The following is a 16375-nucleotide window of genomic DNA, read 5'->3' as shown; positions in this document are numbered from 1 at the left end:
GGCAATGCCTGGGTCCCACCATCAAACAGTCTGACTCGCCCAGCCTGGGCTGGGACCCAGGCCTCTACATTGTTCCTGGGGTGAACGCCCTGCCCCCTGTGGGATGCTGACCATGTGGTCCTTGGCACTCTTTGGGGGGTCTACCACTCTAAGCCTCTTCCTTGCAGAGGCCCCTCCAGCCTAGCAGCCACCAGCACCTTGCCTGGGGTGGGCTGGCCATCCGCTCTGGTCCCAAGGGATGCCTGCAGCCTCTTTGTCCCCTCTCAACCCTACCGCCTTTTTCTTAATTGTCCCCGCTTGGCCTGCGGGCCTGTCTTTTCCAACTAGCCTGGAGGAAGGGGCGGTAATTGAGGTACAGCCTCTCTCCCTGGCAGGACTCTTAGAGTTAATTAGAGGAGAGGACCTCTGGGCTGGCAGTTATTTTTTAATTGTTTGTGGGTCCAACATAAAAGCTAATGACAGAGGAGGGAGGCTTAGTTAGCAGCACACTCCTGACTTCTAAATTTGTCTAAGAGGTCATTTGCAATTTGTTAACATTTTTCACAAGGGTGAATTCAATTAGCAGTCCCTGCACCGGTGCTCAGCAGAGAGTGACAGGATTGGCAGAGAAGCTGGGCCAGGCTTCCAGGAAGCTTCTCCCAGCCTTGAGCGCCTGAGCTGGAAACTCGGGAGCTCTCCCCACACCCCGCCCCCCAACACCGCACACCCCACTCCTGACCCAGCCAGCTGTGACTTGAGCCCCTCTGGAGAGAAAAGGCTCAACACAGCCAAATGGAGGAAATCACCTCTAGACCAGGGGTCCCCAAACTCCAGAATCTGATGCCTGATGATCTGCGGTGGAGTCGATGGAATCAAGGTAATGTACTTGAATCATCCCGAAAACATCCCCCTGACCCCACAATCAGTCCATGGAAAAACTGTCCTCCACAAAAGTGATCCCTGGTGCCAGAGAAGGTTGGGGACTGCCACTGTAGACTCCTAGGGAATCTGTGTGCAGGGGGATCTTGGCATCTGGGGAAAGAGGTGAGCACCAGATAGGGGATCCCCGCTAGGGAGTATGAGGCTGGTAGTGAGAGCACGGGCAGAAAGATCAGGCCTGATAGGGACAAAATAGATAATTAAATAGTTAATCCCACTAGGGAATTGCAAATAGAAAAATGTAGGAGACCCCTATAAGTTAATGATCCTCGAGAAAGCAGGGTTGCTTAACCACAAAGTCAAGCAGGCTTGCTTAGCAGCAAAACCATGCAACAGACGCACCGGCCCTGCTCCCAAACAATGAAGGAGTGGAGGTGTGAGACCTACGTCCCGCCCAGGGAGCTCAGTGAGTCAGTAACCCCTCAAACGTGTTCTTTGGCTCCTAAGACATGTTCTTTGCAGCATGCCCCCCAAACAATAAAACAATAGAAAAAAAGGCCTACAACCTGCCCAATGGTGTCATCAGGATAATGCCCCCCCACCAAAAAAAAAAAAAAAAAAAAAAAAACACAGGCTCTGCGCGCATAGAAAACAATTCTTTATGGGGACGTGACTTTTCAAAATGAAAGACCCTCACTGTATGTACCGAGACCTGAAAATATTTTTTCCGAAGTGCTAAGACAGTCCTGGCCTGACCATCCAGGGAGGGGCGAGGAACTGGTGACGGAAATGTACGTCTACTCAAGAAAGGCTTCTCCCCCTCCCCACTTCTCCTTTGATTAGAAAACTGTGGCCCACTTAGTTAAGTTCTCAGGGCACGGGCATTTCTCGCCCACTCTCGTGGAAGCCTCACAGGCATGCTGTTCTAATGAATCACTTCTTATCTACCGCTTTGCTTTCGCTGAGTTCTCTGCACTGAGACGTAAGGGCCTAGGGTACCGGAGGTCTTTGGAGCCCCTGAAATGACGCCAATCGGTTTCAGATCCACTGGGGTGTCTGTGTAAGCTGAGGGCGTCCCGCTTTGGTGTGGAAACTCTGCTTGTGGACCATGACCCCAAAGAATTCCACATTTCCTCATCATCATGGGAGAAGTGAGAAGCAAGCTGGGTGTCAGGTGGTGGGAAAGGGATGAGTCCACCGTAGGTGATTTGGACAGCGGACCTGGGGACTTAACGCAAACATGCAGAGTGAAAAAGCAAGTCGCCATGCAACGAGATTTGAATGGTTTGCATGCCTATGTGCTGAGTCACTTCAGTCATGTCCGGCTCTCTTTTCGAGCCTATGGACTGCAACCCGCCAGGCTCTTCTGTCCCTGGGATTCTCCAGGCAAGGATACTGGAGTGGGTTGCCATTTCCTTCCGCAGAGGATCTTCCCGACCCAGGAATGGAACCCACGTCTCTTACGTCTCCTGCATTGGCAGGCGGGTTCTTCACTACTAGCGCTACCTTGACACCACACTAAATAATATGCATTATTTATGAACATTTAAGGGTAAAGCAAATATGTGAACACCTGGGGGGAAAGCCTGTTCCAGCCTCAGGATGGTCCTCAGGGGACAGAGGGGAGAGTGTGGGATTAGGAGAGTTGAGGAGGGGCTTCCACTTGTATTTGCTTTATTTCTTTAATAATGATAGTAATAGCAAAGGTTCAGGGACTTCTCTGTTGGACCAGTGGTTTAGAATCTGCTTTTCAATTAAAGGGACTCGGGTTCAATCCCTGGTTGAGGAACTAAGATCCCACACGCCTCGGGGCGACTAAGCCCGGTGCAACGAAAATGCGGAGCTGGTGTGCTCTGAAGTCTGAGAGCCACAACCAGAGAAGTCTGCACGCAGGACGGAGAACCCGCGCTGCAGCGGAGAGCCAGTGCAGCCGAGAATGAGGACGATGAAGATCGGAAGCAAAAATGGCCAAGTGGGGCATGTGGTAACTTGGAGCCTGGCAGTGAGTTATGTAGCTTCTGAATTTCTTTATTTCTTTTTTTGGAGAATTTCCTCAAAAACAAAAAAAGAAAAAGTTGGCAGAAATAGATGTCTGATTGTTAGGAAAGCATTTACACCCATCACATGTTGGCTGATTCCAACTCTTGACTGATTACAAAGCACTTTTATATTTTTCATTGAAACATAACCTGTAGCAAGATGCCAGGGGAAGCCATTATAAAATAATAATGTTGAAGGTGGTTTTCTCAAAGTAAAAGCATTAGTCACTCAGTCATATCCAACTCTTTGTGACCCCCAGGGACTGTAGCCCGCAAAACTCCTCTGTCCATGGGATTCTCCAGGTAACAATACTGGAGCGGGCTACCATTCCCTTTTTCTACATGGAGCGCTCCAGACCAGGAGATTGAACTTGCATCTCCTGCATTGCAGGCGGATTCTTTAACCATCTGAGCCACCAGTTTTTCCTCAAAAGCCAGTATCTAAAATGAAAACCTTTCTGACTTTGTTTTAAGATGCTTTGGTGATTATAGTGGGTTGAGTGGTGGGTGGCCCCCCAAAAAGATATGTCCTAATTCTAAGCCCCAGTACCCAGGAATGTGACCTTATTTGGAAAAGGAGTCTTTGAAGAGGTCATTCATTGAGGACCTTGAGATCAGACCACCCTGCTTTCCTTGGGTGAGGCCTGTATTGCATGACAAGTGTTTCTATTTGAGACAAAGGAGAAGACACAGACACACAGAAGGAGGCCATGTGAGCAGAGATTGGTGAGAAGCAGCCAGAAGCCAAGGACACTGGGGCCACCAGAAGCTGGAAGAGACAAAGGGTTTGCCCTAGAGCCTTCGGAGGGGGCACAGCCCTGTGACACCCCGACTTTGGACCTCTGGGCTCCACATTAAAAAAGAATACATTTCACATATTTCAAGCCAGTGAGTTTGTGGTCATTGTTACAGAAACCCAGAAATAACAGCTGAAGCTCAGGTCCCGGCAAGTTGTGCCCAAGAAAGGGTTGGTTGTCTCCTGAGCTCTCCAGCCTTAGAATACTGGCTGTTCTCTAAGTCAGGGGTGGATCACCGTCATGCCATCAAGCTGTCTATTCTTTTTTAAATATTGGCATTTGGGGATATCCCTGGTGGTCCAGTGGCTAAGACTCTGTGCTCCCAATGCAGGGGGCCCGGGTTCAATCCCTCGTCAGGTAACTAGATGCCACACGGCTCAACTAAGGATCCTGTATGCCACAGCTAAGACTCCTGTGTAGTCAGATAAATATTTTTTTAAAGAAATATTGGCATTTTGCCTTATTTATTTATTTGGCTGCATCAGGTCCAGTTGCAGGTATGCGGGATCTTCAGTTGCAGCATGTGGGATCTAGTTCCCTGACCAGGGATAGAACCCAGGTGCTCTGCTTTGGGAGCTGGAAATCTTAGCCACTGGACTACCAGGGAGGTGCCTGTCTATTCTCTCTTATGCAGTCAGTCAGCCAGCATTTATCAAGAACCTGCCACATCCCAGGCGCTGGAGGTAGCGGTGAGCAAAATCAGGTATGGCCCAAAGCACCCTGGGCCCTCGGTCTTCCTCTGCTCCCCTCCCCTCTGCCCGCCCAGAAGCAGAATGCGCTGGCTGCATGGCCATTTTTCGCAATCGTTGCCTGCTTTATTGTGTGTCTTCCCTCCTTCTTCTCTGTGTCCCAAATACCCAGTGTGACGCCCTGCACGGGTGGGCACTAAACGAACCTGCAGTGCAGGGTGGAGGTAACAACGTGGCCTTTGAGATCAAACCCCACTGTGACCACTTTCTGGCCACGCAATCCTGGACAAATGTGTCTGGGCCTCGGGGATAAGAGAGTCTTATCTGTAATAAGGGGATAAGAGAGTCTTATCTGTAATATGGGGATAAGAGAGTCACTATTTGGGAATTCCCTGGCGGTCCAGTGGTTAGGACTCAGCGCTCTCACTTGTCAAGGTCTGGGGTCGATCCCTGGTTAGGGATCTAAGATCCTTCAAGCTTTGCAGTGTGGCCAGGAAAAAAAAAAAAGTCATTACTTACAGGGCTGCTCTGAGGGTCACATAAGAGGAGGCACCTGGCCTCATAGGAGCTGCAGAACCAGAAGCTGGCATTACTATTCATCAGAATTGGTGCAGGGCACCAAGAGTTTCGGCATGGATGTCTGGCCACCTCCACGTGGCCTGCAAAGGGGCCTGAGCTGAGCCCTGAACTGGTCCTTAGCATTCAGTGAATTCTTGGGCTTCCAGTTCCAGCAAGGAGCAAGGACAGGAATGATGTGTCAGGCTTGAGGCCTGGTTTGCTGTGGCCCCAGGCGGTGCTGGCTGGCTCCCCCATAGTACCAGCTTCTCCACACCTGTGTCGAGGTAACACTGCGCCATGAGAGGGACAGAGCAGCTGCCCCCCAGCCACCCCTCTAATTATGTCAAGGCTGGAGGCGTGCAGAGATCCTCCGCCAGGCCGGGCACTGAGCCCACTTCCCACGCTTTGCCCACCGACCTGGGAGGGTGAGGCCCGGCTCTGAAAAAATCAAAGCAGGAGCTGAAGCCTGTGAGGTGCGACTGGGGAGGCCCCGAGGGGGAGCGGCCCAGCTTCGTTAGCGCTGACCCCGGCACTGAGCCGCTCCTGATGGATGAGGCTTGGGCGGGACAGGCCCCTGGGGGACGGCGGTCCTATCCATTATGGGCCCATCAGCGCCTCCTGGAGCCCTCTCTGCTCCGAATGCCGGGAGCCTCGGGCCGGGAATAAATCTTTGTCTGGGCCGCAGGAGAGAGGCGAGGGGAAAAAAGGCAAAGCATGAAAAATGTCTCCTTCGGGCCCTGACAACAAAGCCGCCTTGGAGGAAGGAGCGAGTGAGCGGGAGTCTGGGGAGATGGGAGGCGATGGAGCAAGAGGAGTCGGGCAGGGGGTCCCCCGAGAGGCTGGGCTTCCAGGAGAGGAGGAGGGACAGAGTGCGATCCTCAGATCACAAGGTCCCGGGCTATCGCTGCCCGCCTGGGCCCCTCTTTAGCAGAACTCGCTCCAGGTCAGGCCCACGTTCTGAGCAGGAGGCACCCCTGTTGGGTCCAGTGTAGGGTGTCCCTGGCCCGAGGCGGGCTGTGATGAGCCAGCCAACACCTCCACCTTCTGAGAATCTTTTCCGGCCACTGAGTGTGAAGGTCCTGGAATGAACACTCACCACCTGCGGAGGGACACAACCTCCCCCTCCACGCCTTAGTTCTTCGTGGGTAAATTTGTGCCGGGTTTCAGTGAGGATGAACTGAGTTATTCTGTGGAAAGCCAGCCCCCAGCGAGTGGTCCTCGGCCTCGGCTGGTGTTCAGAGACGCCATCCTGCTCTAAGGACTCCCCTCCATGCCTGGAGGGCTGTCTCTGCCTCCTGAAGAATTCAGCCCGCTGCAGACAGGGACTGCAGCTCGGAAGGAAACGTGGTGCAAATCCTGCTGCAGCCACTGACCAGCTATGTGGCCTTGGACAAGTGAGTCTCTGGGCCTCAGTTTCCACATCTGTAAAATGGGGACAACGGTCCAAACTTGACAGAATTGTGAGGATTTAATGAGACGATGCATGTAAAGCACTCAACATTATATCCATCGGCTGCTTAGCGAGGGCTCTGCAAATGTTAGCTACTGGGACTGCTCCCCGGACACACATACATATGCTGGTCCTCGTTTTATTTTCTAAAACCCCTCAGAGCAAAGCCCCCCCCACTGCCGTCATAGCAGGGCCTCAGGATATTGAGGACCGTCTAAATCTTTTCTCAGGCAGCTGTGGAAGACCATTTCCTGCCATATTCTCTGACACAGTGATCTCCTTGCCCTTGTCCCAGGCTGATGTCTCCTGTCTGGACACTCCACTGGTTATAGGCCTTCCCCTGAATCTGTGATGGCTCACATTTTAAAATGATGCTACAAGAGTGACCTGAGTGGCAGAAGAGAATAGGAAGGTCACCTCCTTCATTCTGGACCTGCTACCTCTATTAATGCGGCCAAGAAACACATTTGGTCTTTGAGGATGCGTCATTGCAATGTGGATTCATAACATCCACCATAGAGAGCAGAGTCTGCTAAATCAGGGGTTTTCAAACTCTGGGATTTAATGCTTGATGATCTGATAAAATAATAATAGAAATAAAGTACACAATAAATGTAATTTGTCTGAATCATCCTGAAACCATCCCCTACACCCCAGACCCTGGAAAAATGATCTTGCACAAAACCCGTCCCTGGTGCCAAAATTTTGGGGACCACTGTTAGCTAAATGATACGGGAATCTCTGGTTTTACCATCTCATCTCTGCATCTCAGATCAACTTCCTCCTCACTGTGAATAATGTCTCAAAACCTTAAAAGGCCCTGGACCGCATTTCTCCAGCAAATATTTACTGAGAGCCTACTATGTTCCAGGTTCCGACGATAGAGTGGCGGACAAAACTGACAAGGTCCGTGCCCTCCAGGACCTGAGCACCTGATGAAGAAGTAGAAGACTATTTAACCACAATTGCAGTCAGCATTGGGGAGCAGATTGGTGGGGGGCTGGTTGCCCGGTAGGATGACCCGTTCAGCCCAGCTCCCCGGCACCGGGGTCCTTGTGAGGTCCACATGCTCCCCCTTGTGGTCAGCCTGGTTTCACTCTGCTGAGTTTTGGCCAGCGATAACACCCAGAACTGGTCTTCCCTTTCAAAACCTGTCTCAGATCCCTAGGACAGATGCTTGGGAAGAGGCTTATTATTATTTTATAGGAGTTTGGGTGGGTGGCTTGGATTTCGGCCTTTGGCTCTGGGAGAAGCAAAATAACCCAGAGTGATTGATGGGCCCCTTGTAAATTTGTAAAATAAATCAGCTTGGCAGAGAGATTCAAAAAACCTGTCAGGCAGCGAACATTTTTTTAACAGCCTGTGAAACTTCCTCCATCCTTCACATTTGTCAGTGTCAGGCTGATGATGCATCTGATAGCTGGGCGCGCAGCCGCCGCGGACGGGAGGGTGGGCTGGCAACGTTCCCCATCTTTCTCGTGTTTCTTGTTTTCCCGTGGTCTGAACACTTTCAGCACCTGGACTGGAGGGAGTCTAGGCTAGACTAATTGGTGGATGAGGTAAGAGTTCTACCCAAGTTGCTACTGGCTTCATAGTCAGACTTCAATGTGGCCATGTGCTCGTACACTCATTCAGCCAGTATTTACTGAGGGCTTTTCAGTAAAGGCACTGGGGTCGGCACCAGGGATGCTGGGGCGGGAGGGGGCAAAACAGACCTGGAGCATCCCGTGTAGGGCAGTTCTGGGTGCCCCATCACAGAGCTCGTTTACTGGGACGTGGGCGAAGGCGAAGGCGAAGGGGAAGGGAAGTGAGATTCTCAAAGGGACATTCACTGGGCTCTTACGATGCTTCCCAGGTGGCACAGTGGTCAAGAATCCTCCTGCCAACGCAGGAGACCCAGGAGACTCAGGTTCAATCCTTGGGTCGGGAAGATCCCCCAGAGTAGGAAATGGCAACCCACTCCAGTATTCTTGCCTGGAAAATCATATGGAGAGAGGAGCTTGAAGGGCTACAGTCCATAGGCTCACAAAATAGTCAGACGTGACCAAGTGACTGAGTGCGCACACACACACACAGATTATGTTTAAAGCTTTAAGGAAAATCCAGACAAGATGGTCTTCCTCATATATCCTCTGTCTCAGCACACCTCTCGTGCAGGAAAAGCATCTCTACCCATGTCAGCTCCGTCCTTATGTTTGCTGGGGAGGCAGCTCACTGCCACGGTCAGCATCACAGGTGGTGGGGCCAGACCAACCTCCATCCCACCACAGAGCAGCGGGGGCAAATGACTTCTCCTCTCTGGCCCTCTGTCTCTTCTTCTGGGTGATGGGGATATAAGAGTTGTACTCACTGAGCTGTTCAGTTATTCAAGGAGAGAAGGCCTCTGCGGCGCTCAGCAATGCCGGGCATGGAGTGGTAACAATAATACTAGTTGCCGTTGTTAGTTCAAAGCAGGGTCTGCCCATCTTCCACCTGCTCATGTCAGATACTGGCGTGCAGGGGGCTGTTTGCTCATTGACTGAATGATGGATCCCCCACTAGCGTCCATGAAGGCAGAGCCCTGGGCACCCAGAATCTGCCCAGAGCGCCAGCTGTTGCCCAGCTCTCCCCTTCCCCCACAGCCATCCTTGTCTTATCATAATTGAAAATGTTGGACCAATTAGGAGCAGTAACAATTAAGATGTGCCGAGGGCATGTGAACATTTGCAAACACTTATTAAGATGCATCAATAATTAAGCCCTTCTTTAATGGTTACATTTCTGGCCTCCAGATGTATCTGTTTATCTTTTAATGGACCTGGGGTCACAGCGTGCTTTGAGATCTGTGTTATGACCTTACATGTAATGAGAATTTAAAATTCTTCCCTCGTTTGGATTCTGAGTTTGACAGTGAAACAGCAGAGCAAGGATCCCCAGGCTTCTTTCCAGCTGCCTGATCCTAGAGGTTCGCTCTTCAAAGCCCGCCAGTTAGCCAGGGTGCAAATCCAGACTCTGCCATTGTGCAGCCTCGGGGAGTGCCCAAATCCCCCCTTTCCGGCTTCCCAGGTGGCTCAGTGGTAAAGAATCGGCCTGCCCATGCTGGAGACACGAGAGACTGGGGTTCGATCCCTGCATCAGGAAGATCCCCTGGAGGAGGAAATGGCAACCCACCCCAGTATTCTTGCCTGGAGAAGCCCATGGACAGAGGAGCCTGGCAGGCTGCAGCGCATGGGGTCGCAAAGAGTCGGACATGACTGAGCGCATATGCGCAAAGTGAAGAGAATGCTTCCTGCCTCGTAGGATTCATCAGCAGTTATCTGTGCAGGTAGCTGCCACGTTTAAGTTCAGTTCACAGCAGCTTCTGTTCATGGTGGCTCCTATTATCATCAGAGGATAAAAAAAGAGGAAGCAGGTAGCTGAATAGTCAAGATGACCTGTCTACACCAACAGCTGCAAACTCAATGCCTCCTGGGACCAGATGGGTCACGAAAATAAAAGAAGCCAGGCTGGATGCAGGCTAGGATAGACAGAAGGGCACCCGTGGATTCTGCCCAGCAGGCGCTGCTGCTCAGTCCCTGCCTCCGGGGAGTGTAGGCAGGAGTGCAGACCCAGGATGCCTGGGCTTCTGGCTTTTCCTTGGTGGCTCAGTGGTAAAGAATCTGCCTGCAACGCAGAAGACCTGGGTTCAGTCTCTGGGTGGGGAAGATCCCCCGGAGAAGCAAATGGACACCCACTCCAGTATTCTTGCTTGGAAAATTCCATGGACAGAGGAGCCTGGTGGGCTATATAGTCCATGGGGTTGCAAAGAGTTGGACACAACTTAGCTACTAAACTGCCTGTTTTCATATGAGATCTCCTGATTTTCTTTTTATAAGTCATTCAAACTTTTCTGGCTGAGCTCTGCAGCATGTGGGATCTTCCAGCAGGGATCATACCTGTGCCCCCTGCATTGGCAGCATGGAGTCTTAACCACTGGATCGCCAGGAAAGTCCTGAAATTTTGATTTTTTAAATCACTGCCTGGGCCAAACGAACACCTCTGCAGGTTGATTTGGCCTCCACCCCTACTCTTGATCACATGTCTTAATGGGCATCCTTTGCCAGATAATTGCTTAGATGTCCACTTCCTTCTAGCCGGAGGCTCAAGGATTGAAATGTACCTTTCTGATTTAGGGACAGTCTGTAACAAATTGGTGTGGACTGGAAACCAAATCAGCTAACTGGAAAGGGAGTAATTGAATAGTCCCAGATTCAGGTTTTGACTCCGTCTGGCGTTGAGAGGTCGAATGAGCGGGTGGGTGGAGGTGCACAAGGCCACTCAGGTCCAGTTATTTTGTCCATCGTGAAATGTATAAAAGGCCAGAGGATTTGATACTGGGGGAGGCAGGGGGCAGAACTGTGATCAGAGTGTTCTCTCACTTGGCGGTTAAATCTACAAACACAGCATCCCTAGCTTAGAGTAGGCCTCTCGTGTGTTCAGTCTGAAGTAGAACTTTATTTTTTTAACATATTTGTACTTGTGAGTAATTAGTAGTCATTTCTTTCTTTGCTTCTTTCCTTATTGGATCAAATCACCCCGACCACTCCTCGGGTAGTTGAGTGTAATCGGATTTGGTTTCTAACAGGCTTTTAAAGTAAAGAAATAAATACAATCAAGGCTTGTAACAGGTGATCATTAGAGAATGGGCCTCGGTCCCATAACTTTAAAGTACTAGCCCCATTACGAGAGGGGGCGATGATTTTGTAACTGTTCTTGCACGGATGTTGGAAGGTTGAGGGGCTTCGTGGGCAGGTCGGGCGCTGCAGTAAAAGCTTTTCCAGCAGCCATTTAACCTCCATTTATGAAGAAATAAAGCGAAATTGATGCCGATTTGGGCCTGCTTTGGGGGGTATTTTTGTTCCATAAAAGCCCGTTTGCTTGCAATTTGCTGAGCTGCCCTGTCACATCAGAAAGGGCCGCTGTTGATAAAGATAAAGCTTTATGGCCACGATATTTGCTGCTAACAGCAACCTAATGCAGCATTTTCATTTTTGTGCAATTAATGTTAACGTCTGCTACGAAAATTGTCATTAAATACCATTTTAAAATCCATTCAATTTGCATATGCAAAGCCCATTTACCATCACAGAAGATATAGCCGGCACTTCATCACGTCCTTTCCCTGGAATTGTAGCCACTCAGTTTTATAGCGATTTAAGATTTTTATATTGAAAGCTCGATGGTAATGGATGTTCTTTCTGAGCCCAGATGACTTAAGCTTTTCCATTGTACGTAGAGCCACACAGCACCAGGACCAGATGCTATGGGAGGTCGCGCTGTACCCGAAGAAAGAGCCCTGGATGGGGAGTGCTGGCCGGCCGAGATCTGACTTGGGTCTGGTCACACCCTGCTGTGTGACCTTGTGAAAATTTCTTCACCTGTCTGAACTTCTGTTTTCCTGTTTCAAAGAAGGGCTTCGAACCAAATGATTGCTAAGGTGCTGTGTTCTAATATCTCATTTTTTTAAAATAAAATTTTCAGCTGCACCCCCACAGCATGCAAGATCTTAGTTCCCTGACCAGGGATCAAAACCATGCACCCTGCGATGGAAGCACAACGTCTCACCCCCTGAGCCACCAGGGAAGCGCCTTGTATTTCTAAATGAAAGCACGCCGGTTAGGAGTCCAGGCCAAGCCTTTCCGTGAAAAAGTTTTGTGAACTTAGGGAGGTCAGTTCATCTCTCCGTGGCTCGGCTGGGTGAGTAACCCTGCCTGCCTCCTGCACAGTGTCTGATTCACAATGTTGTGCTGGCTTCTCCTGTATGGCAAAGCAGTTCAGTTGCACATATATAACATACATATATTCTTTTCCATAATCTTTCCCGTTACGGTTTATTGCAGGATATCGACTATAGTTCCCTGGGCTATGCAATAAGACATTGATGTTTATCTGTTTTATGTGTAACTGTAATCCCAAACTCCTAATTTACGCCTCCTCTATCCCCTCTCCCCTTTGGTAACCATAGGTTTGCTTTCTAGGTCTGGGAGTCTGTTTCTGTCTTATAAATAAGTCCATTTGTATCCTATTTTAGACTCCACATATAAGTGATATCATATATTTGTCTTTCTCTGCCTGACTTATTCACTTAGTATGATAATCCATAGGTCTATCCATGTTGCTGCAAATTGCATTATTTCATTCTTTTTTTATTGCTGAGTAATATTCCCTCGTGTGTATGTATATACCTGGGTTGGGAAGATCCCTTGGAGAAGGGAATGGCAACCCACTCCACTATTCTTGCCTGGAGAACTCCATGGACATAGGAGCCTGGCAGGCTACAGTCCATGGGGTCGCAGAGAGTCAGAGAGGACTGAGCAACTCACACTAACATATACATACGCCACGTCTTCTCAATCCATTCATCTGTCCATGGACCACTTCCAGATTGCTTCCAGATCTTGGCTAAACAGCGCTGCTACGAAACACTAGGCTACACAGGGTTTTAACGATGATGGGATGGAATTGACATAGAGGCAGAACGTGCCCTGAGAATCCCAGAATGCTGGTTACTGCTGTAACATCCTATTTACAGATGAAGGAACAGAAGAGGGCTGGGAATGAAGGTGTGACTAAATGCCCGGGTGACTCCTGGCTGGGGCTCCCCCTGGACACCATGCTGTCTTCAAGACACTGGTGACCAAAATGGGCCAGGCTAGTGACCACACAACAGGGACTCTGCACTGCACCTTGCCTTGCCTTCAGAGACTGACTTGGGTGCTTTTTCAAAACGGGAAGAAGGATGATGTACAGATAATTAGTGAATCTGGCCCACGAGTGACTCTCCAGTGTGTCTCTAGCACCACATTCCAGGCCTTGAGGGCTGATGAACAGAAATGCATTTCCATTGAGAGAGAGTGGTGCATACTCTTTGAGGCCAGAGAGATGGGAAAGCTTACCCAAGAGAGGATGCTGCATTGAGCTTTGATGAACAAGTAGGTTTTACCAGGTAGGATGGTGAGAAAAGGCAGAGGGAAAAGCATACAAAAGTATGGTGGTGAACACTGTGGGAAACACGTCAGCTAAAAAAAATAAATGTAGAATTTCTATGTGGTCCAGCAATTCCACTTGTGGGTATATATGCAAAAGAATTGAAAGCAGGGACTCGAGCAGATACTTGCACACCCATGTTCATAGCAGCACTATTCACAATAGCCAAAAGGTGGAAGCAACCCAAATGACTATTCTGAAAGGATAAACAAAATATGATGTAGTTTGGACTGTTATTTAGCCTTAAGAAGGAAAGGAATTCTGATCCGTACTATAGCACAGATGACTCTCAAGTACATCATGCTAGGTGAGACACGCCAGACACGAAAGGACAAACACATATTACGGGTTAGGAAACTCTGCTGTGCTGGACAATTGCTGATTTTGCCTGCCGTTCTGTTCTGTTCTCATCCTTCTGGGTCAGAACCCCTCTTTCCACATCTTTTCCACCATCAGCCCATATAGATTGCGGAGACTGATTCCAAGCAAGCTCCCTCCAGCGAGGGGCCAGGGGTCAGGGCTGACCAATCAGAGCATCAGAATCCCCTGGCCTCAGTAAATGGTGCAGAGGCAAGACACGGTGACCCAGGCCTGGGCAATCAGTGTATTTTTCAGTTTCTACTCGCCCCTGCGGTTGGGTCAGGAACAAGCACGGTACTGAAGTCGGACCAAAGAATCTTAACCTCAAGGCTTTTATAGTTCCTTTCCACTGAGGTCACTAAAAGCATAGGACCTAAGGATGCGACTGTCCTTGGCCACTTTGCCAAGTGAGGAAGAAGCTTATCAGAGACTGGAGCCAAAACTGGGAAGCACAGCCAAGTCATGGAGAGACAAACAAGACATTGCCTGATTGCCTAGATCCAGCTATGCCTGAAGCTCTTCCCTTTCACTCATGTGAGCCAATAAATTCCCCATTAAAAAAAAATCCACATTGTTTGAGTTGAGACTTGATTACACCGAACCGCATTCTTTTATAGAATGTCACACATTCCAGAGTTGGGATGGGGGTCACATGTCTGCCTCTGAGCCAATCACCGTGAAGGTGGTTTGTAAAATATGCTGATTTCCATCGGCTTGGATCACTCACCCCTCCCTGGAGTCCAGAGTCCCACTCCCGCATTGTTCCTGACCATGAGCGCCCTATCACCGCCCCAGTGAGGGGATGGAGCCTTGGGTACCTGCCATCTTACCGTGCCCGGATCCCAAACGTCATATTTGGCGGGAGGGAGGGCGGCTCCTTCTTGAGGCGCCTGTCATCCTGGTCACTGATGCGGATGTCGTTGAGCTGACGGTAGTGCAAATTCTCCCGGGCAGTGACCAGGCCAGCCTTCACGGCCCCTCTGTTCATGGCGATATAATTCCGGGTCAGCTCGTGGGGGCAAGTCGGCTGCTGTTTAAACACGTTCCAGTGTCCAATGGCTGAGGGCGGGGAGAGGCAGAGCGGGGGTCACCAAAGTCAGTCAGGGAAGGAAAGCAATCGTGGTGTCTCACTGGGAGGAAACTGGGGCACAAATGTCTTTCATTAACCCAGAACTGGCGGAGGGACAGCCCTGCTCGGCTCCCCGGAAAGGGAGGGGCCAGGATCCCCAGATGCTAGATGGTGCCTGAGCATCCCTCTCGGAGCTGGGCTTGCCTGTCCTTGACCCCCTCCGGGGCTTCCCTGGCGGCTCAGGGGTAAAGAATCTTCCTGCCAGTGCAGGAGATGCAGGCTCCACCCCTGTGTCTTCTTTTATCAGGAAGATCCCCTGGAGAAGAAATGGTGGCCCACTCCAGTACTCTTGCCTGGGAAATCCCACGGACAGAGGAGCCTGGCAGGCTGCAGTCCGTGGGGTTACAAAGGGTCAGACATGACTTAGCGACTAAGCAACAGTAGCCGCAGGCCTCCTTTGAGCGATCAGAGGGCTGGTCCTGACCCTGTCCATGCTTGCAACTCAGAAGGTACAGAGGACAGACAGTCTCCTGCCTGGGGACAAGGCTCCACACGGTCAGGGACCCTTGCTATTTCTCTGACACATTAGACCTGGACCCTGTGTGGTCCTGTCCTTTTCAGCTAAGCTGGTTTGGAATCATGCTGCAGGGCAGACCCCCGACTCTTTTCCTGGAGTGTGGCCAGCTGCCATGTGGCCTGGTTAGAGGGCTCAAGTTCCTCTGGCGACCAAGGACGCTTGCTCACCTTCGGGGACCCCTCCATCCAGCCCCCGGATGTAGAGTCCATAATTGAAATTAATTCCGGGCAGACTGCAGCTTCTTTCCCGGGGCTTCCCGAGCTCAGCCTGTTGGGGAAGGACAGAGGGCACAGGTCAGGAGTGGGATCTCAGACCCAGGGTGTTACACTGAAATCAGTAGCCCCAGGACCTGTGGACGATCTCAGCGTGACTGGGATGTGGACTGCCGACGCCCCTGAGACAAGTGCTAAGCGCTGTTGGGCATTGAGACACACCTTGGGGAAGTCTGCCTCTGGGCTCCTGCTCAGGGGCAGGTGAGGAGAGCAGAGTCAGGAGGACCCTGGTGGTAGCGGGCGGTTGGGACCCAGGCCCCAAAGGAGGAGGTGCATTGATGAGGCGGGAGAGGGCGGCACAGTCCCACGCTGAGCAGCCGCACTTGGGTTCAGCCCAGATCCGCCCGCCTTAGTGCTGCACGTGATGTTTCATGGAGACGGATGGAAAGGCCTGGTTCACGGAGACTCCACTGGGGCCACAGCCCGAGGGAGGGGCATCTTCCTCCCCAACCCTCCACTCCTAGGTGGACCCTCCAATCCTTGTCCCTGGAGCTGCCTGAGGCTGGGGCTGTGGTAACAAGGCCCACTGTCACCCTCCTGGTGGCGGGACAGCCATTCTCACTCTGCGTCTCGGGTCAACTCCTCCTTGACCCCACAGAAGGGGTTTGTGGGGATGAAATTGCTCTGTGATCAGCCACATTGATTTCCCCATTGTACAGGTAGGGAAGCTGAGAACCAGAGCGGCAGGACCATGATCCTCA

At 50.8% G+C, this 16375-nt stretch overlaps 1 protein-coding gene across 1 annotated transcript in view; it reads right to left on the bottom strand.

The window, feature by feature from the left end:
• CFAP77 (cilia and flagella associated protein 77) overlaps positions 1 to 16375 on the bottom strand; it is a 154013-nt gene that overhangs the window by 47639 nt on the left and 89999 nt on the right. The window contains exons 2-3 of the mRNA XM_018056037.1: positions 15570 to 15669; positions 14587 to 14815 (exon numbers count right to left, since the gene is read on the bottom strand). Of these exons, the coding sequence (XP_017911526.1) occupies positions 14587 to 14815; positions 15570 to 15669 (329 nt within the window). The remainder of the gene's footprint in view (positions 1 to 14586; positions 14816 to 15569; positions 15670 to 16375) is intronic.

The sequence above is a fragment of the Capra hircus genome, chromosome 11 (genome assembly GCF_001704415.2).
Source record: "Capra hircus breed San Clemente chromosome 11, ASM170441v1, whole genome shotgun sequence".
Taxonomy (NCBI): Eukaryota; Metazoa; Chordata; class Mammalia; order Artiodactyla; family Bovidae; genus Capra; species Capra hircus.
Note: the sequence above shows the minus strand (reverse complement) of the source record. Positions and strands in the feature narration are given on the sequence as shown.